General features: G+C 45.1%; 2 protein-coding genes and 1 long non-coding RNA gene across 5 annotated transcripts in view; 2 read left to right on the forward strand and 1 right to left on the reverse strand.

Moving 5' to 3' along the window:
• Slc9a2 (solute carrier family 9 (sodium/hydrogen exchanger), member 2) overlaps positions 1–3556 on the forward strand; it is an 87174-nt gene extending 83618 nt beyond the window's left edge. The window contains exons 10-12 of the mRNA NM_001033289.2: positions 236–367; positions 914–1004; positions 2297–3556. Coding sequence (NP_001028461.2) covers positions 236–367; positions 914–1004; positions 2297–2670 — 597 coding nt within the window. The 3' untranslated portion in view covers positions 2671–3556. The remainder of the gene's footprint in view (positions 1–235; positions 368–913; positions 1005–2296) is intronic.
• A 2428-nt stretch (positions 3557–5984) lies between these two features.
• Gm37915 lies at positions 5985–20038 on the forward strand. Of its 3 annotated transcripts, none has more exons than XR_865367.2 (3): positions 5985–6167; positions 15120–15313; positions 19646–20038. It is a non-coding gene; the product is annotated as a predicted gene, 37915 (long non-coding RNA). The 3 variants fall into 3 exon arrangements; XR_865366.3 differs by having other exon boundaries at positions 5997–6167; positions 15133–15313; XR_865368.2 differs by lacking the exon at positions 5985–6167 and adding an exon at positions 9212–10236 and having other exon boundaries at positions 15133–15313.
• Positions 6711–25328, reverse strand: Mfsd9 (major facilitator superfamily domain containing 9). Its single transcript, NM_172499.2, has 6 exons — positions 25156–25328; positions 22201–22288; positions 20838–20881; positions 19048–19177; positions 16052–16261; positions 6711–9217 (listed from the first exon to the last, which is right to left on the reverse strand). Exons 1-6 carry the CDS (start codon positions 25288–25290, stop codon positions 8424–8426), a joined length of 1401 nt encoding a protein of 466 aa, NP_766087.1. The 5' UTR covers positions 25291–25328; the 3' UTR covers positions 6711–8423.
• Positions 25329–25704: the final 376 nt, after the last annotated feature.

Here is a 25704-nt window from a genome sequence, read left to right on the forward strand (position 1 = left end):
CTAACAAAACAGACAAGGTGTTTGCGAATTAAATTGTTTTTCTAATTTACAAAGCCCACAGCCTTCAGTACAGAAAAGCATTCTTGCTGACTTACAAAAGAAGTAATTCTTTCAAAATCAGAGTGTTAACTTTGAGACGCTGGCTTTCAACTTTGGTTTTGTCCTACAAATGTAAAGTCAAGGAGAACCAATGGGTCCTTTGGTAAAAATGTCCCATGCGCTTTTGTCATTTTAGACCTTGTCCTATAACAGACACAACCTGACGGCAGACACAAGCGAGAGGCAAGCCAAGGAGATCCTGATTCGCAGGCGGCACAGTCTTCGGGAAAGTCTCAGGAAAGACAACAGCTCAAACCGCGAGCGCAGGGTAACGGCTACCCCCAGAGTCGCAGGACTTCCAAGGGCAGAGCCCTCAGCTGTTCCTCTCACCAGCTGACAGGAAGAATCTTTGGCACTGCTGGTTAAATGGCTGCCAAGGGCCAATTCCCAGCTACCCTGGGATGGAACAAATAATAAAATCTTTTTACCGTGCATAGAGCCATACTCCTATAGCCCCAACAGCCCCAAAGGCTGAAGCAGGAGAACTGTTTGAGGCCAGCCTAGGCAATATAATGTGAGACATACCTTAAGAAAAGAAGACAAATAACAATTTATTCCTTTTATAGACTTTCTTTTGCTTTTGTTTCATTTGCTTAAAATCTTATGTAACCCAGGCTGGCCTTGAACTCCCTATATAATTAGCCAAGGGTGCCTTTGAACTCCCAATCATTCTATCTCAAATATTCAGGGTCCATAGGTCTGCCTGCATGGCTCCACCCATTTTATATTTAAAATCTAGTTTTGTCATACAAATGTAGCTTCCGGCAGACAGTCGCTGGCATTTCTGTCATCTGAATAACACTTTCTTTCCCAGGCTTCCACTTCAACCTCCCGATATTTATCCTTACCTAAGAACACAAAGCTTCCAGAGAAGCTGCAGAAGAAGAAGAAGGTTTCAAATGCAGGTAAGGATTCTGCCCGGAGGAGAGACGCCTTCCGGCCTGTTTGTGGATGCTTATGAAACAAAACTGTCTCGCTTTCTTCGTTAAGGATGAACCCAATCCCTTGTGAAGCTCAAGCAACACCAGGGTGTCCTGAGTTAGCATTGTGGCCTTATTGGACAGATGCCTGTGTATAGTATAAATAATCTAATCCCGTGGTTTTCTGAATGATTCTTTAATTATAGCAAAGGCAAGTCCTTTTACTGTGGACATATTCAGCATCAAATACAAAGTTGTAAATAGAAAGATATACAGCATTTACATTCGTACACTAATTCTAATGTGTTTTCATGGAGTGGACCATAGATTTAACCTCCTTGTTTGATGATAATCTCATGCACACACACAAGCTCTTCTCCGTAAACCACAGCATTACGTTAGGATTCTGTTTTGCTAATTTATGGGAGGCAACAATTCAGACACTTTTGCAAGCACCTTTGTTTGGTTGTTTTTGTTTGTTTGTTTGTTTGTTTTAGATTTTGGGTTTTTTTGTTTGTTTGTTTCTGTTTGTTTCCGTTCATTAAGAAGAGGTTACTTGTGGGAATGGAGGGAGAGTTGAGAAACAAGAAGCAGGGAAACAGAGGGCAAGATAGCGACTGTCTTGTTACCCCTGCCTGTGTTTTGAGAGAAACATTCAATTCTGGTCATGCCAGCTGGTAGGCAAGGGCTGGTTCCCAGCAGTGGTCTTCCCATAATTTCCAGCCCCCAGACAGGAGGTCTAATGTTTACTCAAACTTCTCCCTTGGGCTTAGTAAGTATACGTTAATGCTTGGGTGCTTCTGTGGGCACACAGAACGCAAATATCCACGTGAAATTCCAGATGAAGAGATGAGTCTAAGTAGCAGAAAATTCTGTCAGGTTGCTTGCCAGTGTCAGAGACAGAGCTGAGCCTTCTTAGAAGGATCCTAGCAGCAGCTGAAAACAGAGCCAGAGTTTCTCAGGCTGAATTTCGGCCCCAATACTTACTTGCTAATATCTGTTGGACCTACAACCTCACTATAAAAGTAGGGGGGAGGTGATGAAATACGGTCAGTGGGGAAATGTATTTAGCAGTTAAAGTAAGCGCTTCAAAATTAGCACGGGCACGCTCTTGTGACACAGATATTCAAGGTCACTCAGCTGGAGTTAGAGTGAGATTTCTGACTTTCCCATTCCCCAAACTCCCCCAGGAGGGGATGGGACTCCATGGGGCTTTGCTGTGACTTGTGCTATCTCTGTGCTCTGCTTGCCCACACTGCCCTTCTATTCTGTGACAGATGGAAATAGCAGCGACTCGGACCCAGATGTTGGAACCACTGTGCTCAATTTGCAGCCCAGGACCAGGCGCTTCTTGCCAGATCAGTTCTCAAAGAAAGCCTCCCAGGCCTACAAAATGGAATGGAAGAACGAGGTGGATGTGGGTTCTGTGCGAGTGCCCCCCAGCGTCTCTCCAGCGCCCCGCAGTAAAGACGGGGGCACCCAAACACCGGGGTTGCTGAGGCAGCCCCTGCTCTCCAAAGACCAACGGTTTGGCCGGGGTAGGGAAGACAGTTTGACTGAAGACGTTCCACCCAAGCCCCCACCAAGGTTGGTGCGACGAGCGTCAGAACCCGGGAACAGGAAAGGCCGCCTTGGCAATGAAAAGCCATGATAAGAAGCCAAAGCCGACTTGGGGTGAATGGGCTAGCATGGCTGTGACTTGTTACTCAAACCTGATCTACCATTTAAAATCCTCTACCTAGAGGCATTCTTTGGGAAGTAGAGTCAAGCCACTGATTCCCAGGAGGAGCGCTGCTTATCTATCCCAAGAAGAGGAAGTCCCACAAAATGACTTTTGTGACTTTTGGCTAGTAAATGTATTCTTTCAAGGCCTGAAAGAAAAAAAAAGTGTGCCTTTACTGAACTTGAATGACAGAACTTGAAAATTTTAACGCGCCTTTGTTGGTGAAAATTTTAATATATTACAAATATGCCTCAGATTTATTTATGAAAAAAATGTGTTTATCTGTAGTGATTTTTTTTAAGGGAATGACACCAAAAGTGTCGAGAATATTTTTCCAAGGGGGTGAGGGTCAACTCCTAGAGGTGGGTCCTAAGTTCCAGATCCTACCATTTCCATGCTGAGCTGAAGGACTCAGTGAAGAAGAACATTGTCCCTAGAAGAGGCTTTGACTGACAGTAATAGGGCACAGGTTGGAATGGGTAGGCACATGAAATGGTGTGACTCTCAGAGTGTGGGTGGGAAGTCCCTGTACAACTTTAAAACAATGAGGTTCAGGCTGCTCTTGGTCCATTTCTGTGTTTTTCCTGGCTTTGGAGTAACATGCACTCTCCACCTGCCACCTCACCACACCCCCCTTTTTGTCTAGGTACAGACAGATTCACTCGGGCAAAAATCAGCCCATAGTGTTTAAAGACTTGGTGGCAGCTTCTGAGAAGTCCTACCAGTGAGGACCTCTTGTGGCCATTGTGGACATGGCAGCCACTAGAGACCGCTTGGGTTTTATGTTGTGTGGGGCTGGGAGGAAAGGGAGGTGGTTCCTTTCATTAGGGATCCAGGATCACCCGCTTTAATAAAATTGTCCTGTAGTGCATTCAGAGCTGCAAGCGGGGAAGGATCAACGCTTATACAGACCGCCTTCCAGTGTTGAAGGAAATGGTGAGTCTTTGGGTTTGACTTTGGATGAGGAAGCTCTTTGGAGAAAACCCCCGCTTTTTGCACTAGTCCTTAATTTGTTACCTCTTTCGCCTTTGATAATGTAGTGACTCAAATCTTTCATTAAGAATTAGATTCTATTCTCTGGAATACTTCTTAGGAGTATGGCAGGGAGAAACGGTGGGACGCAATCACTAAAGGTTCATATTTAAACCAATGTCTCTTAAGCTGCAGATTTATTAATTATTAAAGATTCATATTTAAACCAATGTCTCTCGAGCTGCAGGAGATTTATTGACTTCTCATGTGTTTTCGGAATTTCTTCTTTAACACTTTCCTGGGTTTACATTTTAAATGAAGCCAGTACTATAGTTGTTACCAGAGATCTCTTGGCCACAACAAAGGATACAAAGTAGCTTGGAAGGACCCTTTGCTTTGTAGGAGCTGTGATAACCCACTCTGACTTAAAAGTCCCGGGGGCAGAAGACTGTCATTGTTGGTGACTGCTGTGGGAAGCCCCAGCCCACTGGGACCCACACCATGCCTTGGAGTAGCTGAGCCTTGGCTGCATAAAGCAAGCAAATTAAGCACAAACCTGAAAAGCAAGCCTGGAACCTCCCCCTTTGTTTTTGCTTCAGTTCTTGCCCTGGCTACCCTCAGGGATGGACTGTGCTCAGGCATGGCTGGCCTCGGGCCAGTCTGATCCAGGCAATTCTTCAATTGAGACTCCTTCTTCCCAGGTGAATCTAAATTGTGTCAAGTTGACAACAAGCTTAACTAGGACAGAGGGTAAGGACATGCCTGAGTGAACATAGGAGCAGCTCTGTGGCTCCTTTCTCCACTACAATTAACGTAGCGTTTCTTGTGTTCTTGTCTTAAGAGGCTGCTAGGCCATCATGTGAGCCTGAAAATAATGCACACACAGTTAAAACATGTCCTTCCCTCCCCAGAAGTCCAAGATAGATTCATGGGAAAACATGAAAACACAATTGGAAAGCTACATGCTTAGAACTCCGTGCCAAAACAAACAAACAAACAATCTCCATTTTAAATGACTATATTTTTATAAACCATGTATTTCTTCTGAGAAGAAATCAAAACTTTTATAGGTATTTTTACTATAGAGATAGAATTCATAAAATGCTATGATGTTTGTTTTCCAAAATACATCATCACTGTGCATACTAATAATGGTTTATGACTTCTGGCAAGGAAGACAGAAGTTAAAAATAACCTACATATAATTTTACTGGTTTTCTATGTTAATAAATATTACAAAGAGTAATAACTTTCTGAAACTGAAGGAAGAACCATAAGCCAGCATGTGGTGACATTTCGGGCTAAATCGACACAAATTCAGCTTTCACTAAGGAAAACATCCTAATAAATGAGTAATGCTATAAATTTTAGAAAAGGAATGCCCAAGTAGTTTTATCTTAGTTGTCAGTTTTTAATCTGATGACAAAGTCAATAAGATAAATTTGATGTTGGCCTTTTCTCTGTTGTTGCTTCTTTTGATGATTACTTGATGCCAGTCACAGTAGAAAAGGGTGATATAGACATGAACCTCTGCAAGAGCATTGTCAACTTGTGAAGTATCGAGCCAGTCCTTAGCTAGGGACTTAGCAGCCATCTTGGCTATTACATCAACCGTGTGGACATACATTGCTTGTGTTCCTCTAGGTCCCACTGGTCTAAGGATGCAGCTTAGATCTGCCAAAGGGAAGCTAGGACATGCTTGCTGTCAGCTTGTTATCACACAGGTGAATGTTCTTAACTTGGGACAACAGAATAAACCTGTTAGTAAAATTGGGAAGCAGAATAGGGAAGTTCACCCTGCACTTGCTTTAGTACCTCAAACTCAAAGCATCATAGCAGTGAAGATGGGAAAATTTGATATCCATTTGGGGGGGTGTGGGGGAAACAGGCTATGTAAGGTTTGACACTGGCTATAGATCCAGAAATACTCTTTGGTTCTTAGAATGAACCTTGTGGCACTTAGCAGTGAGTCTTACAGGAGGTGACCCCTGACCCCTAATGACCCCACCCATGTCTCTGACTGCCACCTTCATTTCAATCTTATTTGTTTTCCTTCGGTGTCTGCACTGAAGAAGGGATTCTTATTTATCAAGATAGAAGGGTTTCAGTTGACTGATTAAAAATACAATTTTTCCACTTTTGCAGTCTAGAATTACCATCTATCATTGCTCCATGTTTTGATAAAAATAGCCATATTCTGTTTTAAAATATTTTTTATTATTCTTTGAAAATTTCAGTGTATTTTTTTTTATCACATCCACCACTCCCATGACTTCTCCCAGGCTTATCTCCGCCTCTCTCCCCACCCAACTAACTGTCATCTTATTTGTACTGCCCAGACATTCTTGGGTGTGGGACAGCCAGGAGATGGCTGACCTGCCAGGTTATACTGTTAAAAGGACTCTGCATCCTCAATGCCAGCGGCCTCCTACCAATCAGCAGTAACTCCTCAGGTAGGACTGGGGCTTCTTGCTTCACCTCCACCCTGCTTCTTGCTCTATCCAGTGATTCTCAACCCTGCATGTTAGGTATGTGTTGGGGGATCAAGGGATAATCCAGATAGAGAACAAGCAGTATTTTGCTTCTTCAGTGGGCTACTTGAAGGACTTAGGCACATCACACTTCATGCTGCTCAGCTCACGGCTGAAGCCTTCCAAATATGGCTCCCCGGTCCTCATCTTTTACTTGTCTCTCTAGACTGAGCTGTGCGCTTTCTGCTCTGTGGGCAAGCCGTGCTTTCTGAAACATACAGTTCCATGAGAGGCCAGGTTCATAGTATCTCTCTGGGGCTGGAACGTTGTGGGTGGGTGTGTAAGTTCCCTTCACAAACACCCCCTGTCTCTAAAACAAGTTTACACACAAGTCCAGGTTAAACTAGATGGAGGCAATCTTCACTTATACAGAGACAAATTAATGCAGCCTCAACCTGACACTTCAAACAGGATTAGGGACATTATGCAGAAGAATTTAAAGAACACGACACACACACACACGTTAACTGAACAGATTTAATTTCCCTGAGATTTTACCCCATAAAATGATATAAACACCTGATCAGACCAGTGGTTGCCCAAGTTTTCTGTGTAAGCAAATCTCCTACACGCTCCTCAAAGTGACCCTCAGCAGGAATATGCTGGGGCTGGAGCTTAAGCGAATCCCAGGACGCGATGGTCTAGGGACCGCACTCTGAACAAGACACCAGCCAAGATGAGATGAGAGCAACTGTTTACCAAATAAGAAGGCAGAGCAGAAAAACAACCATCACATTAACAAATTCCCAAAGCCACTAATACAGGGTAACAAGTCTTTCTCTAGATACTGGTGGATCTGGGTTGTCAGTATCTCCACGTGTCTTATCAATTTTAAAGTCTAAGTTTGTTTCACTTAAAAAATAAAGTGCTATGGTTTTAAGAATACAAACATGGCTTTGATAAGCATTTGAAAGAAAAGTCCACTGTCTTTGAGAGTATAGCCTTGGTAGAAACACTTCTGAAAGCTTACTTCATGACATCATACCATCAGTCCAATCACTGTCTCTCTGAGGCTCATCTCCGTGACATTCAGATGCTGTGTGAGGACATGGCACTGGTGCCATGCTTTGGTCCTTTAAGAGTTCTTAGCGCCTGTGTTAAATTCACAGTGGAAACAACTTAAAAGTGAATTGGTTTTCTCACAGCCAGAGAGGAAAGGGACGGCATTCAAGTTATACTTCCAACAGTCATAAATATTTGAGTTTATCGCACATACAACATCTAAAACTATGAAAACACCCTTTTTCTGATTTATAAATAGACATTAGAGTTATGAAAAATTAGTGCATTGAAGAACCACTCACAATTACATGTGTGTTAGGTTGAAAATGGGCATCACACACTTAAGAAACAGTCAAGAGGATTATACGGAATGTGGATTTTCTGTCTGTGATCCCAAAAGGTGGGACTCTGGAGGGGTTCTCCAAAGCCCAAAGTGACTGAGTCCCAAAGAGGAGAGAAGGCAGTCCTCAAAGTTTTTTGTTCCTGGTGCACTCTGACTCCTGAGAGGAGGGGAAGGTGGTGTACCCCAATTGCAATCAGTAGGTTTAGGGGTCATGTACAGTTAACTAGTAAAAACAGTGTAGTCTGCAATTTTTACTTTAATCAAAACTATCATGTATCAGTGTTCCTCTCCCCTCCATGAGAAATGGCTACAGGGGCTTTAAAACCCACGGGTCTGAATTCAGCGAGGTCTGTGTATCTGAATGTCAGGGGATAAGGGCTCAGCATTTGATGTTACCAGGGTTTAAATAAAGCAGATGCATCGGTTGGTCTCTGGGATTTGGGCAGAGAAACTTCTTGGCTTCTGGTATTATGGGGAGGTGCATTCCAGATAGGTGACCAGTCCATGATTAACACAAAGGCTTCTCTCCACATTCCTTCTCCTACCTCTTTTAGCATGCTGCCTTTCCCTAAGAGCAAATGTTAACTCTACTGTGCCCAGGTGGGAAGAGAAGCCTCTCAGGCAAGCTTCTGACACAGGGCAGCGCTATGCTCAGTCTAAACTTCCCTATCTGCGGCTGACTTCTGATGGGTCTGCTGGCATGCCTGTGCAAACAAGGACCAGGCTCAGCCATGTGGGAATAACTACACTTGGACCACCCACTGTCTCTCAAGTGCCCATCTTTGACCCGGAGTTACCTGGTTCTACATCTGCTTCTCCAAGTGGTCCCAATCCTACTCCTGTTTGAGTCTCTCACTCCCATCCCCACTGAAGGGGGGTCTGTTTAGAGTCATGATTAAAATAGCTACCAGGGCTAAAGCAGCACCCAGGCTTGGGGGTCCACAGGGACTGATCTCCTGAGCCACTCCAGAGAGAAGAGGGGCAAGGATGCGGCCCACCGCAGTCACGGACTGGCCCACACCTATGACGGTGCCGCTGGCCTGGGCTCCACCCACACTCAGCTGGAGGTCCGTGATGCAGGTTCTCCCAATGGTGGTGGAGAAGGACAGAAGCGTCGAGGAGAAGACCACCATGGCCATGGAGCAGGTCGTGGAGTAGACCACCAGCAGCAGACAGGTGAGAACGCTGGAGTGCAGGAGGACCATGTAGGAGTTGTGCTTGTACAGCCGTAGAATGGGTCCCACAGCAAAGCCAGCCAGGGTGCCCAGCGCACTGGTGTAGCTGATGAGGTACCCTGTGGTCTTGGGCCGTACCTCAAACCGCTCCTCCAGGGCCAAGACAAAGTTACTGTAGTACAGCATGACGGCCACGCCCATCAGCAAACGCATGAGGAATACATCCCACAGAGCAGAAAAGATCAGGTTCTTCATGTCTTTCAAGGCCAACATGACTTCAACCCAGGGTGCCTGCACTGTCCTCTCACTCCTCCTGGCCGTAGAGGTGGTGGCTGCTCCCTGTAGTGTTCCTTCTGACTTTATGGGTTCTGTGGTGTGCTTCCCATCCAAGCTCCAACCATTGTCTGGGATGTTGAGGCTTGTTTCTCTCCAAGGTAACAGCCAGACTAGACCTATTGAAAGGGTGAGAGACTTGTTAAGGTGGCCAGTGTGCTGGATTCTCACAGTGGCTCCCAGAGAGGGGCGGTATGATGATAGGAAGGAGTATTTGTGTCAGATCGATCACCCAAGCCAGCGTGCTGAACTCTACAGTGGCTCCTTGTGTTCGAACAAGTATTTGTGTTAGATCAATTATCTGTGTTTTAGACCAGATTTACTTGGTTGTGTTGAGACCAGCTTTCCCACCATTCCCGTGGTTCTGCTGTGGTCTCAGGATCCCAACAATAGACCTTGAGCTCTATTAAAGCTATTGAAACTACATATGAACTAGTCACTGTATTCTCACTGTGTGCTGGCTGCTCTTGTGGGGCCACTTCCTAGCTACACTCTTACATTCACCAACGTATCCTTCTAAAGTATCCATGGTCATTAAATGTATCCATGAGAAAGTTGCTCAACAAGCTTTCTAACTACCTTACTACCTGTCCACTCATCTATCCATCCTGCGAGCATACACGGTTCCCAGAGTGCTTTTCCAATGTGCTAATGACACCAGAAATACACAAGTAAATAAGTCAAAGCCCAGTGAAAAAAAATCTGCCCTCATAAAACCCAGACCTAAAAATAGGCTTAGAGAGGACAGGGGCAAGAGGTCCAAAGTCACCTTCAGCTACTTAAAAATTTGGAGGCTAACCTGGGCTACAATGACATTTGGGTAAAACTGCTTCTGTGTAAATTCTCCCTGGTTCCTGTAGCCAGGCCACAAGCTTTGCTAACACACATTAGACTAGCAGACGGAAGACAGAAGAGACGTTCTCATGGCTCACACGGATATACAGCAAGGCAGGAAATGAGCTTAAGTCTATGAGACACTGAAGTCTAATTTCTTACCAGGAGAAACACAGAGAGAAGGGCATGATGGAGCACTAGGATGAGAAAATCAGAGGCTTCTCACTCATGCTCGCTACCTGGCCGAGGACCACCGGGAAGACTAGGACTCTGCACCTAGCTGAATCCTTCTCCCACCCCTCTGGTATGCTCCACCTTGCCTCAGGACTGCCCAGATATCTAAAATGGGAGAAAGAGATCTCTATTATTTAGCCAGTGTAACCAGGAACACATGCAACTAATTGTATATCCCTAATACACCCAACATCACAGGCTCAGGCTGAGGCACTAAACCAAACAGTGCCGTGACTGGGATCTAATGATGCAGTTGGTTGTTCTCTAAGTAATACAACCACCACCTTCATCAGAGAAGCTGTGTCCACGCACAGGAATTCATGACACATGTGTATGCAATCATGCACGTGTGCCAATAACAGTCAGAAAGGGGAGAGGCTATGAACTTGAGAGTTAGTGTGGGGGATGGGAAGGCTGGGAGGAAGGGTACAGGAGGGGCTGGAGAGCAGAAAGGGAAGGGCCAAGTGATATACTTTAATTAAAGTTTATTTTTAAATAATTTTTTTAAAGGGAATCAATCACTATGCAGACATTCCCTCATAGGAGGAGCTTGAGATTCCAGGGCTCCTCCAAAACCATCTCTGTGCAATTCTACTGTAATTACACAAGACATCAAGGGGTGCCAAGGGAGTTCTAGACCATGTGGGCGAGGGGAAGCTGATTAACAGGGTCTACATCTATGTCTCTGTTAGAGGGACATAGCTGAACATGGCTGAACACTTTCCAGTGTGGCTGCTCAGAATCACTTACACTACTGACGGCAGTCCTCACCCAAGCTCTGTATAAGAAAGCACTATAATCCACTGGCTTCCCAGGTTGAACTTTGGTGTTGACCTTTGCTTCCTTCTTGGAATGTTTTAATGTTTCTCTTCCCTGAGAAAGAGGTCTGTCTACAAAGAACCTCCACAGTTGTACTGACTAGTTATGTGTCAACTTGACACAAGCTGGAGTTATCACAAAGGAGCTTCAGTTGGGGAAATGCCTCCATGAGATCCAGCTGTAAGGCATTTTCTCAATTAGTGATCAAGGGGGAAAGGCCCCTTGTGGGTGGGACCATCTCTGGGCTGGTAGTCTTGGGTTCTATAAGAAAGCAAGCTGAGCAAGCCAGGGGAGGCAAGCCAGTAAAGAACATCCCTCCATGGCCTCTGCATCAGCTCCTGCTTTCTGACTTGCTTGAGTTCCAGTCCTGACTTCCTTGGTGATGAACAGCAGTATGGAAATGTAAGCTGAATAAACCCTTTCCTCCCCAACTGCTTCTTGGTCATGATGTTTTGTCCAGGAATAGAAACCCTGACTAAGACGACAGTCATGCTTCTAAAAATATTAAACATTTATCTTTTTTTTTATCATAAACTTGTATTTATGACCTGGGTGGAGAGGGGTGTGGGTTCAGATCCTGATAGAGATTATAAAGTGGTTCTATCACATGGACTTCACTTCCTGGATCAGAAATTAACCCAGCGTGGAGCGTATTGCTCATTATCATGCCCCAAGGTGAAGGTTCAAACCCCTGAAGCAAAGTGGCATATGATTAAATGGATGGGCAAATAGACAGTCTGCATGCTTTCTCTCATTTACAAAGCTGTTTATTGAGACCTGTCTATGCCATGGTCTCTGGGCAAAGAGGAAGAGTCTCTGAGCACCTAGATCACTTGAGGGTGGCAAAGCACAGGAGGAGGCATTTTTTTTATTCATCAAATACCGTGGAATACGTCCAGGGACATATATAGAAGAGAGGTCATCTGGCATAATGCCAGCCCTTGTGCAGTATGTTATAGAATGTAAGCATGATGCCAAAATAGCAACAAAATTTTGGAGGTGCTATAAAAAAAAATCCTGTTTGTTCAGAATGGCCAGGCAAAGAGAAATGAAGCAAGTGTCTGAAGTGAATGGTGAAAGGAATGCTGGGAAAGACAAATGAGAAGAATCTGGGCTGCAGAGGAGGAGTCCGGCAAAGCCTTCCAATAGGTGCCAACCTGCAGTGTGAGGTATAGCTGTGCACGTGGGAGAGAGAACATGCACTGCCTATCACTAGGTAGCAGGATGAATAAGGCCTGACATAAGACTGAAGGGGGTCTGTGGCTAAACATACATAGCTGTTCTCTTTAAAAAAAAAAAAAGCAAAAAAAAAACCTTCGATACTTTATTGAAAAACTTAACAGATCTATTAAAAATGGAGATGTTTTCATATAGATTATAATAACTAAGATAATATATTATTATCAAACAAAATGATGGAATTGGTCCCTACCTTTTGCCATGCCCAAAAATGAACTCAAAATGGATTGAAGATGAATGTCAGACCTAAACACACAATGCTTTGAAGAAAAGGGAGGAAAGCCACTTGTCAGAGCTGGGCTTGGCAGGGGTGTTCCAGTAGACTATCACAAGGACAGGTAACAAAAGCACATAGGGACAGCAGACCCAGGGCAAGCTGAAAGGCTTCCACACAGCTGGGAAACAGTCTCTGAAATTAATGGACTATGTAAAGAGTAGGTATTATTTGTAGTACTCAAATCTGATCCAAAGTTAATATTAAGTCAGAGAACTGAGCCATTGAGCAGAGATGTGGGCACAAAGTCTCACTACATGTGTGGGATTATTGGTAACTGCTGCTGGCCAGGAGAGGGAGAGTTTGCTCTAGAGGTGTGGCTCTTGGTAGGTCTAACACCCTCCAGTGAATTAACACTCTTACAATGAGATTTTGTTGTTGTTGTTGTTGTTTTATATATATAAAATAAAGATATAAACTGGTTGGATATAGGATGCAGAGTGAACCTTGGGAGAGGTGAATTTCCTCCAAATACAATGTATGGAATTCTTAAACAATTAAAAAAACAAAGCAAAACAAACAAACAAAAACCAAAAAAGAAACCTATTTTATCTAAAGAGTAAGTGTATCCGAGATAGAAGGCTGGAAAAATGTGTCAAAATTTAACATTTCACACCATTGCCTGACACATTTGTATCCAAAGTATTTCACATTATAACAATTAAATTTTTGTAAATTCTTTTTAAAAGTTAAAAGCCGAGTTATGCAAGGTATCCTTCAACCAATAGCAAAATACCAAACAAAATAAAGTAAGAGTTAGCAGGACTTGGATGAACATGTCTCCAACAAATGGTCAGCAAAATGGTGTCCAACATCATCACTAGCAAATGGAGTCCAAGTCACAGCCATACTTAGTTGTTACTTCCTCCTCTAGGGGATTACTGAATGACATCAATGCTATGATAAATGAGAAAGCCTGCACAGAACTGATGGGATGTAAACCTGTCCAGTCACCATGAGAGCAAGAGAGAGTGTCCATGGCAGGGATGGTGTGACATGGTTCCCACTCTTGGAACACAGCCAGCAGGGCATGGGCTTCCACAAGTGTTGATGGTTGCTGGATATAAGGCTTGTTTGTATAAAAATATACATATTTTACTTCACTCTGGGAGGTGAGCCTGTGTCTATGTTCTTAGCAAAAATGGTAATTGCTGTAATCTTCAAGACAGTCCTTAAGGCTGTGGGAAAGAACTCTGAAAACATGAGTTCAAAAATATAAAGTTCTCAAACTAAGCAAAATGTAAGGCTGTGATATGAACTATATGAGGGGCTTCACAAACCTCAGAGAACAGAGGCAGCTGCACTATGAGCCAGCTTATCAGAAAGATACAAAGGCAGGCAGATACCTAAGTTCAAGGTCAGCCCAGGACAGAGAGAATTTAGGCCCAGGTGTGGTGGGAGGGGTGATCTCAGAGCTAGATTATTTTCTGTGCTTATAAAGGCAGACAGATCTCTGAACCCATTTGCAATGTTAAGAAAAATGTGCTTGCTTTTTTTCCCCCTAGTAGTCAAGGGGCTAAGGTTAAAAAAAAAAATAAATGCTGATTGGTGGGATAACCAAAAGGAAAGCTAGGATGGAAGATTGAATTGATATGTAAATAAAAGACTCGGGCTTTGGTCTGAGAGAGCTGAGCTGTCTGGTGATCTTTAGAAAGCTGGCTTGAGCAGAACATAGGCTGTCTGTCAGGTTGTACCTACAATTTGACTCCCAGGGTTTTTTTTGGGGGGGGATTGTTGTTTTTGGTTGTTGTTGTTGTTTGTTGTTGTTTTTATGCCACTTCCAAACACCCCTTCCTCAGAAACCGCTCTCCAAGCTGAGGCTGGACCTTTGCAAGAGAGGATTGTCAAATTAACTTTCATTCTTGAACAACTCTGTCTACTCTATTATTATCATTATTATACTAATGTGTATGTATGTGAGTGTATGTGTTGGTGTGAGTTATATGTGCACAAGTGGGGTCCTGGACTGCTATCTGGGTTTGTGGTGCTACAGCAGCTAGGGTCTGTTACCAGCAAAGGCCAAGTGGATGAGCCTGTTCGGGACTGCCTCCCGGGGCCAGGTTGATGTCTGAGGGTTGTGTAGAACTGGCCCCACAGCCGGCTTGGCTTCATGGGAGAGTGGCCCTGAGAGCAGAAGAGCTGACCCTACCGTTCACCAGATGTAGTACTCAGGAGAGATGGGTTCACACAGGGTCCAAGAAGCACAGTAGAGCTTGCTGTGGTTGTATGAGTACTTGTGAGTCAGCCCTGAGGGCGTTAAGTGTGGGACAGCTAGCTCTGCCACCTGTTTCCTGTGCTGGTTTGAATATGCATGACCCAAGGGGTGGCACAATTAGGGGATGTGGCCTTACTGAAAGAAGTGTATCACTGTGGGGTAGACTTTGAGACTCCTATGCTCAAGCTCCATCTAATGTAGAACACAGCCTTCTCCTCCTGGCTGCCTGCAGAAGCCAATCACCTTCTACTGCCTGCAGATCAAGATGTCGACCTCTTGGCTCCTCCAGTACCATGTCTGCCTGGATGCTGCTATGCTTCCTGTCATGATCATGATGGGCTAAACTTTAGAACTGTATGCCAGCCCCAATTAAATGTTTCATGTATAACAGTTGCCTTATTCACAGTGTCTCTTCACAGCAATAAAACCCTAACTAAGAAATCTGCTATGCGGTGCTATGGGCAAGGGAAAGATGCCCTCCCCCATCCATTGCCCTCGCCTCCTGCAGTGGGTGGGAGAGCTGGCCCTGCCCCTCACCTGCAGCAGCATTCAGAAGAGTGGACCCTGCACCTTATCTGGCCAGCACCACAGGGGATGCAGGTGAGCCATCCCCAAGGGTGTGAGAGCAAGAAAGTTGTCCTAGCCCCCTGACTGCTGCAGCACTCGGTAGAATAGGCCATGTAACTCATCTGGGTAGCACAATAGAGCTGGCCCCAATGGTGTGGATGGGGCTAGAGAGTTGGCTCTGCCACTGGCAGCTGTGGTATTGGATGAGCTAGGCAGGCTAGTGCTGGAGAGCTTGCCCTGGTGGTAAGGGTGCTGGAGAGCTGGCAGGCTGACTGGCTCAGATACCTCCCAGGCCCAGATCCAGATTTTTGAGTTAGATCAGCCTAACATCTACCCTGAACTGCTGGAGCTTATGAAGAAGCCAGTCCTACAGAAAGATCCAAAGCTGTAGGATCTCCATGATACAGAGCAAAAAGAGGATATTCAAAAGGAGTCCCAGTGAATCCCAGTACTGACAGCTTAGCAGAAGCTAAAACCAGACGAGAGCTCAAGCTAGACCAGCAACTCATTGCAATAAACACTTGTAAATAAATATACAAAGAAGTATAGACAAAAGGGTACACTGTGAGTTACACTGTGACACATTACAGCTTCCATACTGAGATTTTTTTTCTTTTTGTGGGGGAGGTTGCAAGGGCAGAGGGCAGGTAGGGAGATCAGTTGGATGGGGTACATGATATGAAACTCACTGAGAATAGGTAAAAGGTTATGAAGAATTGCAAGAACATAGACTTGGGTAGACTTGTGAGTTTTAAGAATACGTGAACTCACCAGCATTGAGGAGGAAGACAGAGCAGCAAATGAAGGCTGTCACATAGAATCCACCATCCAGTTCAGTCAGATAACCACCAACCACAGGGCCCAAGATGAAGCCTACGCCTGAGGCTGTGTTGAACTGTCCCAGGACAAGTGGTCGCTCCTTCTCTGTGACCAGGTCAGAAAGCAGTGCTCTGGAGATGGAGAGGGTGTGTTTAAAAACACCTGCAAGGGAGAGGAGATGTGCTCTGTAACTTTCAGAACTCCAAAGGAGCAGACCCCTCTGGGCTGCTCTTCATCCCTGAGCCAAATGGAGTTCTTGTTTCCATTTTCTCTGAACCACTATGGCTTGCAGGACTTGCCCTGTCATAAATGGACCCCAAAGACAGCACAGTTATGTGGCTTGTCACATCTAGCATTGAGTGCGTTAGACTTCAGCTTACCCATATCTCATCTTGACACCCCAACATTCTTTGTCATCCGAATGAAATTCCTAGTGGTTACCAGGTCTCAGGCAGCACAACTATCCAGAAATGACCTCAATTGGAACTACAGAGGGATTTCTGGACTTTCAATAAACCCTAGCATCCCTCAGGAATTTGTGAAACTGAAGACAGTTCCCATCTGTGAAAGGAGTCATTTCTCTCAGCTCTGGCAGAAGGGAGAGATGGCTACCTGTGGTTGCATATCGAAGCCCATGCTGGCCTCCAGCCTCCCTCAGTATTACAAGCACTGGTTATACATCTCCAATTCCATGTGAGCATCCTAGCTCTCCTCAGCAGCCTCACTTTCCTCCTTTTTATAACTCAAGGTTTCCCCAATGCCCACTGTTCGTTTTCTCTCTCTCCTCTCCTCTCCTCTCCTCTCCCCTCCCCTCCCCTCCCCTCCCCTCCCCTCCCCTCCCCTCTCCTCCTCCTCCTCCTCCTCCTCCTCCTCCTCCTCCTCCTCCTCCTCCTCCTCTTCTTCTTCTTCTCTCTCTCTCTCTTTCTCTCTCTCTCTCTCTCTCTCTCTCTCTCTCTCTCTCTCTCTCTCTCTCCTTACTCTCTTTCAGTATGCTCTATCCTGTTCCTTGCCTTTCTGTCTCACTCTATTTGTCTCTGTATCTTGATATCTACTTACTCTCTCTCTCTCTCTCTCTCTCTCTCTCTCTCTCTCTCTCTCTCTCTCTGTGTGTGTGTATGCTATATTCTATCTCTTGTTATCTCCCTCCCTCTCCCCCTTCCTCTGTCTGTCTGTCGTGTCTGTCTGTCTCTTGCTTTCTCACTATACTCTCTATGTTCTCCCACTCTCCACATCCAAACTGCTAGCCATGTCCAGTCTCCTCCTTTCTTTCTCTGCCCTGGATATTTTCTCTTTTTTCTTTTATCCCCAATAAAACCCATAACCACACAGCAGGGCTGTCATGTCGGAAGCCTCTTTACTGCACTCCCTCGCGCATACAGTGGCTTTCTCACACTTATGTGGTTACGATGGTTTCTTTGCTCACTCGCTACAAAGATTACTGCACCACCACTGATCCATGTGTGAATAAAGCAATGCGCTAACCAAAAACAAACAAACAAACAAACAAACAAACCCACAAATAACCAGCAAAATCCACCCTCATGGAATGTGGATTTTTTCCTTGAGCTAAAGTATACGGAATATACTACAAGACAATGAGGGTTATGGACAGGAACAGTGAAGAAACTTATGAGAAGAAACACAAGGGACCTTCATCTAACCAAGTCCGACTGCCACACACTAGTAAGATTCTAGTGACTATGACTGTGTCTTTATATAACCAGTGCTAACAGCTTCCTACTGGTTAGGGACTTGTGAGTTTGTTTGCTGACCACCTGATGGCTTCAGCATGACTGTAGGCTCCTGAGGATTATTTGCCATTCATGTGAGGAATACTTAGGAATATACTGATGAGCCTTGGGAATGGTGACCAGGCATTAGTCAACGCCGATGAGCTCCTTGCAGATCACTGTACCTCATCTCAAGCTGTAACATGCTGTGGTGGCTTCTGCTGGGCTCCTTCCTGAACACGAATGGTGGAGTATAGAGAGGTGCAGTACTGCAGACACACCATCAACCACACAGTGATATAATAAATGCAACACCAGGATGCACTCGATCGGCTAATAATTATAATTTAGAATGTTCTGGTGGTGTTGGATTGCGGACCACACTTAAGGAGGGAGCTTCCAGCTATACAGCCAACAGCAAAGCCACTCCTATGTGGGAGGGTGATGTCAATAACTCTCCTGTCCCACATGCGTGACAGTTTCAAATGAGCTGACCCTCAGCTGTGTGTTAGTGGTAGAGTGCTCTTCTCTGTGGTGTTAATGGAGCGAGACGCTTAACTCGATGAGGGCTGATGTATGATGTAGCAGCCTTGTGACTAGGGTAACTGAGTCTGTCCATGCCATACTAGCTAAAGGGAAAAAATGGTGAGATTTGGAGCTCTGGATGCTAAGAAAAACAAGGAGGGATAGAATTTCCACAGCTGGTCCCCACCCACCAGACACCTAAGGGTGCAGTTTCTAAGAGTTGATAAAATGTCCCAATGAAGGTCCAAGGTGATCGCTATCTCAAGGTGTTAGAAATCGTCAAGAGTAGCCTGTAAGAAGGAGACCAACTCTAGGTTCTCCTACATAGTAATGTCAGAAGTCAGATCTCCAGGGGGGCTTCAGTGAAGCTAGCTGAAGGTATCTCACATGATCTTAACTCTCTGAACACAGAGAGGCAGGGCAACAGAAAAGAGGAAGATCAGGTATGGCAGAATAATTCACACTAACTGAGAGGCTCTGTCTCTGGGGAGGATGGAAGCTTTGGGTAAGTTACCCGAGGGGCAATCAATAGTAAATGCTCAATAAACAGCAACAATAATCAAGTGATCATTGCCACCATTACTACCCATTGGTCTCTGCGGGTGAGCACCCGTTGAAGAGGCATTGCCCAGCAGGCTCAGGTTCACACAGAGACATACACTGAGAACCCAATCCTTTGGGGTCAGAACTCACCCACGGGGACTCTAGCCAGCGTAAACAGGAACACATTGGTGGACATTCCAAGGAGGAGATAGCCCAGGGCACTAAGCAGAATGCACACCAGCAAGGAGGACCGTCTTCCGACCACATCACTCCAGCAGCCCTGAGAGGAACAAGCAGAGACCTCCAATAGCAACGAGCACCACACAGACACAATATGGCCCCAGGAGATGTCAGGGAGTCGGACGTGTCATGCCCTGTGCCACATGCTACTTTATCTAACCGTCCCACAAGGTGAGGCATGATGCCCAATGGTGGTCCAGCAGCCAAGAAATTCACTGCTCGGGGAAATAAAAGGTCAAGTTGCAAAGCTTCTTCGTTTCTGACTTCATTTTTTTATTGTTTGATGCAACCTCGCTCTGCAGAAACCAGGTTGTTTAGGAATTTTAAAAAATACTGAAAATGAAAGTGAATGAGAAAAATAGCACCCTGTGATCACAAATCTATGTAAGCACAGGCCAGGATGGAAGAAAGAAGCTCAGTGAGGGGGGATGTTCTACTCGGGGTGGAGGGCAAGGTGGCTGGGGGCCACACAAGTTCTCAATTCTGATACTTCCTCTATCCCTCACAGAAACACATCAAGCCTTCTAGCCGGATGACAAAGCTAGTTGGAGAATGTCGGAGTCACCACCTGCGGCTTCATCAGCCTCTCTGCTCTTCTTTCTCTTCCTACAGTTTAGAGCATCCCTAACTTGAATGTTAGGGAGATTTAACATTTTTAAAAGATGTGTTATTATTTTATGTGTGATAAGATAAAATGAAATCAAATAATATAAAATATAGGACATTGTATTCCCTGGAGACGGAGCCACAGGCAGTTGTGAGCTGTGCTGTGATGCTAAGAACTGAACCTGGGTCCTCTGAAAGAGCAGAGAGCAGAGCGTTCTCAACTGCTGAGCCCTCTCTTCAGTACAAGCCAATTTAGTGTCTTAAAAGCCTGAAATAAAGATAAATGAACAAGTAATTGTTTACCCACTTGACAGCATTTATAGATTCTCATTCAATGCCTTTAAAAGCTATTCCTTGACCAGGAAGCAGCCAGGAAAACACACTCCAAATGTGAGATGCCAGCCACTTGCTTCCACCAGTCACTCCCGGCAACCTGTGAGACTGATTACTGAAGTTACTGAGGCCTCCAGACCTCCAGGGGCTGCATGGCGGGTGAGGGATGAGGGATGCTCACTGACAGTCTCTGGACTTCAGACTACAAAGTGTCCAGAAGAGGGAGAAAATCACTTCTGATTCCCTCGGTACCATCTTTTGGATGCCTAACCAATCAATTTTAAAGTTCTACCCAATGCTCTCATAAATAATGAGACCAAGAGCTCAGTATACACACTTCCGTACAGAATCATAGAAATGCAGGTGGATCTGACAGCAATCAGTTACGCTAATGAAGTAACGGTGATAGCTTCTGTTTATATTCTTTTTCTCAAAAATCAGCACTGAGTCTCAGGGTCAGCATGTTATGATGCAATACATTCTCCCCCAACGTGTATTAATGGCTCAGCGTGTCTTGCAGAAGAAGGCATCTGAGTCTTTGAAGCACACATTATCCCGAGGGCCAAAGGGCAGAGGACAGGATTCTACCCAGTTTCCTACCTAACAAAGCTGTATTTTATAACCACTCCCACACCACTGTTCAGTAACCCCTGAGCTTCTGTTTCATAAGCACAGGGTGGTAGACCCACAGTGGCACGTGCCTAAGAGCTGGCGATGTCCTGCCAGTTAGAGAATAACTTACTTGACACAAGATAGCTTACCACAAAGGTGCTGGAGAAGAGTTGCAAAACGCCGTATGAGGAGCCTGAAAAACAATGCGTAATGTTAGAAAAGGCGTGGCCGTTGCTAAATAAACTTGGCAACAATCGGGTAGAAATCAGCAGAATACTAAGGGAGAGGGCATCTCCAGGAAGCTGACCTGTTCTAGGACTTCTCTAAAACAATGTAAAGGCCTCCAAAATAAAATGTGAGCAAGCAGATGAGAAGGACAACAAGGGCCAGACTTGGGGACCCTGGAAGTAGCCCTACTCTGTCTTAGAGAGCAAACAGCAGAATCCTGGGAAAATAGGACCCAGCGGTAAACTTTTAACACTCACTCACACAGATCAAGCATTTTAGAGGTAAGAGGAGAGGAGAGCCTGTTATAGCCATGACTGGAAATACCGTAAGCAATATTGGCTACCTATGAGGACAAAGAGCTGTGTAAATAAAATGAGCAAATTTTAAACAAAAAAGGCTCCATTTATTTAAGGAACTTACAGAGTTCCTTCCTTCCCCTCCCTTGTTATGCAACAGGTCCATTTGGCTTTTTCTAAAAGTTGATAGGCTACCGGGTGTCAGCATAATTCAATGTATATATCTTGAAGGAGAAATAATAAGTAGAATAGGGATCAGGATATATATATGTATATGTGTGTATACATATATATATACACACACATTAAACATGTATATATGTATATGTATGTATACATATATGTATACATACATACATACACATACATACACAAAGGTGATGTGGAAAACTGCCTAACTTCTCCAACTTGTAAAGGACTCTAGGGCAATTAGCATTAAGGATTTTTTGGTGCTTTGCATGCCCAATTCTAAGCCCCGAATACTCCTGTCTCTTTTACAAATGGAGAAAAATTGAATGGAATTTCATGCTGCATGGGCAGAAAGTCCATGGGCTTCTGGGATGCGCTGGTGGTTTGGGAAGCTTGCGGCTAGTGTCCCAAAGTGGTCACCCAAACACACCCTTTCCCATTAGGCATGACTTTCATAGACTGCCCCTTTGGATTCCCAGTTTCAGAACTGTGCTTGTGGACAGGAGACCAGAGGCTGTGCCTTGCCTGCAACATACCTGGCCCAAACTATCAGAGGCCCAGGAAGCAGCCCTTCCATCAGCATGGGCTGTGGAACTACCTCAAACCTCAAAAGCCTTCCTGAAGGCAGGTGGTTCGGGAAGGATGCCATCCATTTGCTCCAGCATAGTACTTGGAAACACACTGCAAAGTCCTTCCATTTCCTATTTCCTTCTGTGCGAGGTTTGGTTAAGGGCTGAGCTATTTTTCAGAGCATATGAAAATCAATGTCTTGCAAATAAGCAGGTTTATAAACACCCACCTACTATTCCAGCCACTACGGGACTTGCTCCGAGGGATCTGACATGAAGATTCAGCAATGGGACCACCATGCTGACACCAAACAGGTCCTGGGAAACCAAAGAGGGGTTTGAGTTAGTACTGGAGGTTAGTACTATTGAAACTGGTGACCCTAAAACTATAATTCAATTTCAAACACAAAACCTGCATCTAACAGTAGACCACCACGGCCAGGTTAAAAGTTATGATGGAATCAAGGTAAGTCTAAATGCTGACTAGTTTGCAGGCCAGGGTCAGCTTTCATTTCAGCTTCTTTGTGACTGGCCTTTAACATCCAAGGAGGACTCGCAGCGCAAGTGCAAAGCAAGTGTGAACTGAAAAACCCCGGCATCGTGTGGATGATGAAGGGAGGCTGGTCTGCATTTATTGGTAAAGCTGTTTTTGCTTCAGTAAAAATCTCAAGTTACAGAAAAGGACCGATGGGCTAGAGTTGGTACTTTTTCAGTCAGCCTCATTATGTAGCCCAGGATGACCTTGCACCTCAGCGTCCTGAGGACTGATGTCACAAGCACCTTCCACCACGCTAGGCTTCAAAATCTGTCACATATCAACACCTGAGACCAGGGAAGCATGTGGAAGGTGGAAGGCTAGTGAAATACTGATATCCATAGACTAAGAATGATGGAAGGTATAATATAGGCTCATGAGGAAGAGCTGGTAATATCTCCCGTAGCACTCAGTGACTCTAAAATACCACTCCTTTTACCAGGAAAGCTAGCGGCTGGCTCTTTCTTCTTCGAAAGTTCTAATGTAAAATCTCTCCTTTACTGCAATGAGCACTTCCTTCCTGATCTACACTTCCTACAGGGCCACCATTATTCATACTATGCATCTGACAACCCATGTGCTTGCTCCCACTCATAAGTCAGCTTGATGGGAACACCTAGCCTTCCCCTTTGCATCAGCCTTTCCCAACGGAAACTGATGAATGCATTTGAGCTTCTCTGCCTTGTACAGGGAACGAAACCCAGAGTTTCTCCACTGGTGGGCTATTTCAATGCAGATAAATTGTCACCTGCTACAGGCTGGGAAGAGGGAAAAGAAACTGACCAGGTATCTGGACAAAAGCAGATGAAATCACAGACCTCGGCACTATCTTAGTTTAACCAAAATGCGCCAAAGGAATGGGTTTAGTATTCCTAGTGAACGAAGTTAAAATATCAAAATTATTGAGAGCTAAAACTAGAATATTTGCAAATGACTTCTCCAATCTTATACCCTTCCTCTTTCAGTCAGAAACCATTTTCTGAAGCCTTTTGGGGTCTCGGAATACATGAAAACAGCGACTAAACTGTGCGTAATATTGTCAATTACTTAAAAAATCAGCATAGGCTCCTTCAACAATACATACGGCTGCATAAGACTCTATACAACATTTCTCATTGAAAAAATAAAATCCTTGCCTTTTAAAAACTATGTGGAAATCATATGTATTTCCCTCAAGATGTGCTCTTGGATATATTATTCTCTTAAATATAGTATTACACGTCTCAAAATTTTACATCAGACTGGATTTACCATGTGCACGGCATATGGCAAACAGCAGAGGGTGTGGGTCTCCAAGTCTGTGTTGGAAGGCTGCACAGAATGAATGATGTATGAACTGCTTGATTTCATCGTAACTCCCAAACTATTGTGAATTCTAACTCCCGGTAGTTGCTGCTACCCTCTGGGTGAAGTCTGAATGTTCCAAGTGAGGGCCTGAGTCTTTTCCACATATAACCTTCGTGCCCTCTGTGGTGGGGCCTCAGCAGGTTGGAGACGTGCATCACCCCAGTGGATGACAGTCAGCATCCTTTCCCAGAAACATCCACTCCCCAGCTTTGGATTCTGAACAACCAGACTACACAGTGGAAGTAAATAATGTCTGCATCCCTAAAGTACAACCAAAAAGCAAGGACATTACTCTCTAAAGTCAAGGCAGGGAGCCTAAGAAGGGAAACTGTATATCTTGGGACCTGCAAAGTATACTTTAGGCAGAGATATCTCTCAGGCATGGTACTCAATACCTTCTAGCTCGGTGAATACAGACATTTGGTGAAATCTACTTCTTTCAAGATTCTAACAAGCATTAATTAAACGGAACCTCTACCAACTGTTGGACAATTTGGAATCCAAACAGAGGCTGCCTCTCTGTTCCTTAGCTACATGGCTCAGCATGCTAACTCCTAATTCCAGCAACCCTTCAGTCTGGAAAAAAAGAGTAGACTTACTTCATCTGGACAGGGAACAATAGGAATTGTTTTCTCAGGTTCAGTGCCAATCAGATAGATACCTGCCACAAAGTCTTTTCCCACTGATCATTCAACTAATTGGTTCCGTCTGCCTGATGAAGAAATCCTACTGAAAGATTTTTCCGGCTGCTTATAACCAGGCCTATTGAACTAAACCTCGCCTTGAAAGAGGAGCCAGTGTGAATCAGGGTCCAAGACTAAGACTGTAAATTCTCTGGAAGCAGAAACTGCTTATGATGTCAGTGCTCCAGGGCATGTACCACACGCGGCAGGCATTCAGAAACTTCATGAATATTCATTAGTAATGAAACTTCATTAATAAACAGATGGATGGGAGAATAACTTCTTAAGCTTCTCATTCTACAGGGCAAAGGACTATTTGTGGACCAAACCAATACACACATGCACAGACATTATAGCAAAACAAAAACACATGCCATTTTGCCAAAGACAATTGTGTGCCGTTCACCTTAACTTCCAATCTCCAGCTTTAAGGCCTCCAGTGTAGACCCCTCCAGGGTCAAGGAGTCACACCTGAGGTCAGTGGTGAAAGGGCAAGAGGAGGCACCTCACAGCACACTTCAGACTCCGGGCTGGAGCTGTGTAAAATACCCGGGAACTTGAGGTAAGTGCAAGTCTGCAGAGACTTGGTGCTTTTCCCCAGCCCCGGTGCGGGCACTCACCAAGAAGCCTACAAGGTAGAGCCAGAGCAGGAAGCGGCGGGAGCTCACAGCACTAGACGGTGCTGTGGCTGTCACCGGGGTCTCCGAGGCTAGATCCTGCCTCGAAGCCCCGTGCCCCGGGACCCCCAGCGCCATTCCCAGGAGGGCTGGGGGTGCGGACAGCTTAGCCGACTGCAGACCACGCCCCCGCCGTGGCCACGCCCAGGATTGACCACGCCCATGGCGGAAGCGATCTGCGTGCGCCTGCGCAGATGGAAGGTCGCGCCGCTGGGTGGGTGTGACTACTGTTGTGGTGGTACCTACCGCGGGCGTCTTAATTCAAGATCGCAAGTTCTGTGACAAGTGACTGGTGCCATCTTTCCTCGCTCCCTGGTGGTGTAAGGCACGAAGGAATTGTGTCTTTTTGCTAGTACCAGGTTTTCTTCAGTGATAGCCGTTCTGGCTTTAAGGATCACAGACCCAGGGCCCTACTTCCTACTTGGCTCTACAGACCTGGAACGAGTTAAGGTGGCTGTGGAAGCTTTCGTATGCATTTGAAAAACAATGGGT

The sequence above is a fragment of the Mus musculus genome, chromosome 1, assembly GCF_000001635.26.
Source record: "Mus musculus strain C57BL/6J chromosome 1, GRCm38.p6 C57BL/6J".
In the NCBI taxonomy this organism is placed as follows: domain Eukaryota; kingdom Metazoa; phylum Chordata; class Mammalia; order Rodentia; family Muridae; genus Mus; species Mus musculus.

Bases quoted from the DNA above. Each gene is read 5' to 3' on its own strand.
- Mfsd9 (NM_172499.2), bottom strand. From the start codon at position 25,290: ATGGCGCTGGGGGTCCCGGGGCACGGGGCTTCGAGGCAGGATCTAGCC. The intron at 22,289-25,155 runs GTGAGTGCCCGC...TTGGTTTCCCAG, and splicing joins TCTACCTTGTAGGCTTCTTG to GACCTGTTTGGTGTCAGCAT. The intron at 20,882-22,200 runs GTGGGTGTTTAT...ATTGTTTTTCAG, and splicing joins CGTAGTGGCTGGAATAGTAG to GCTCCTCATACGGCGTTTTG.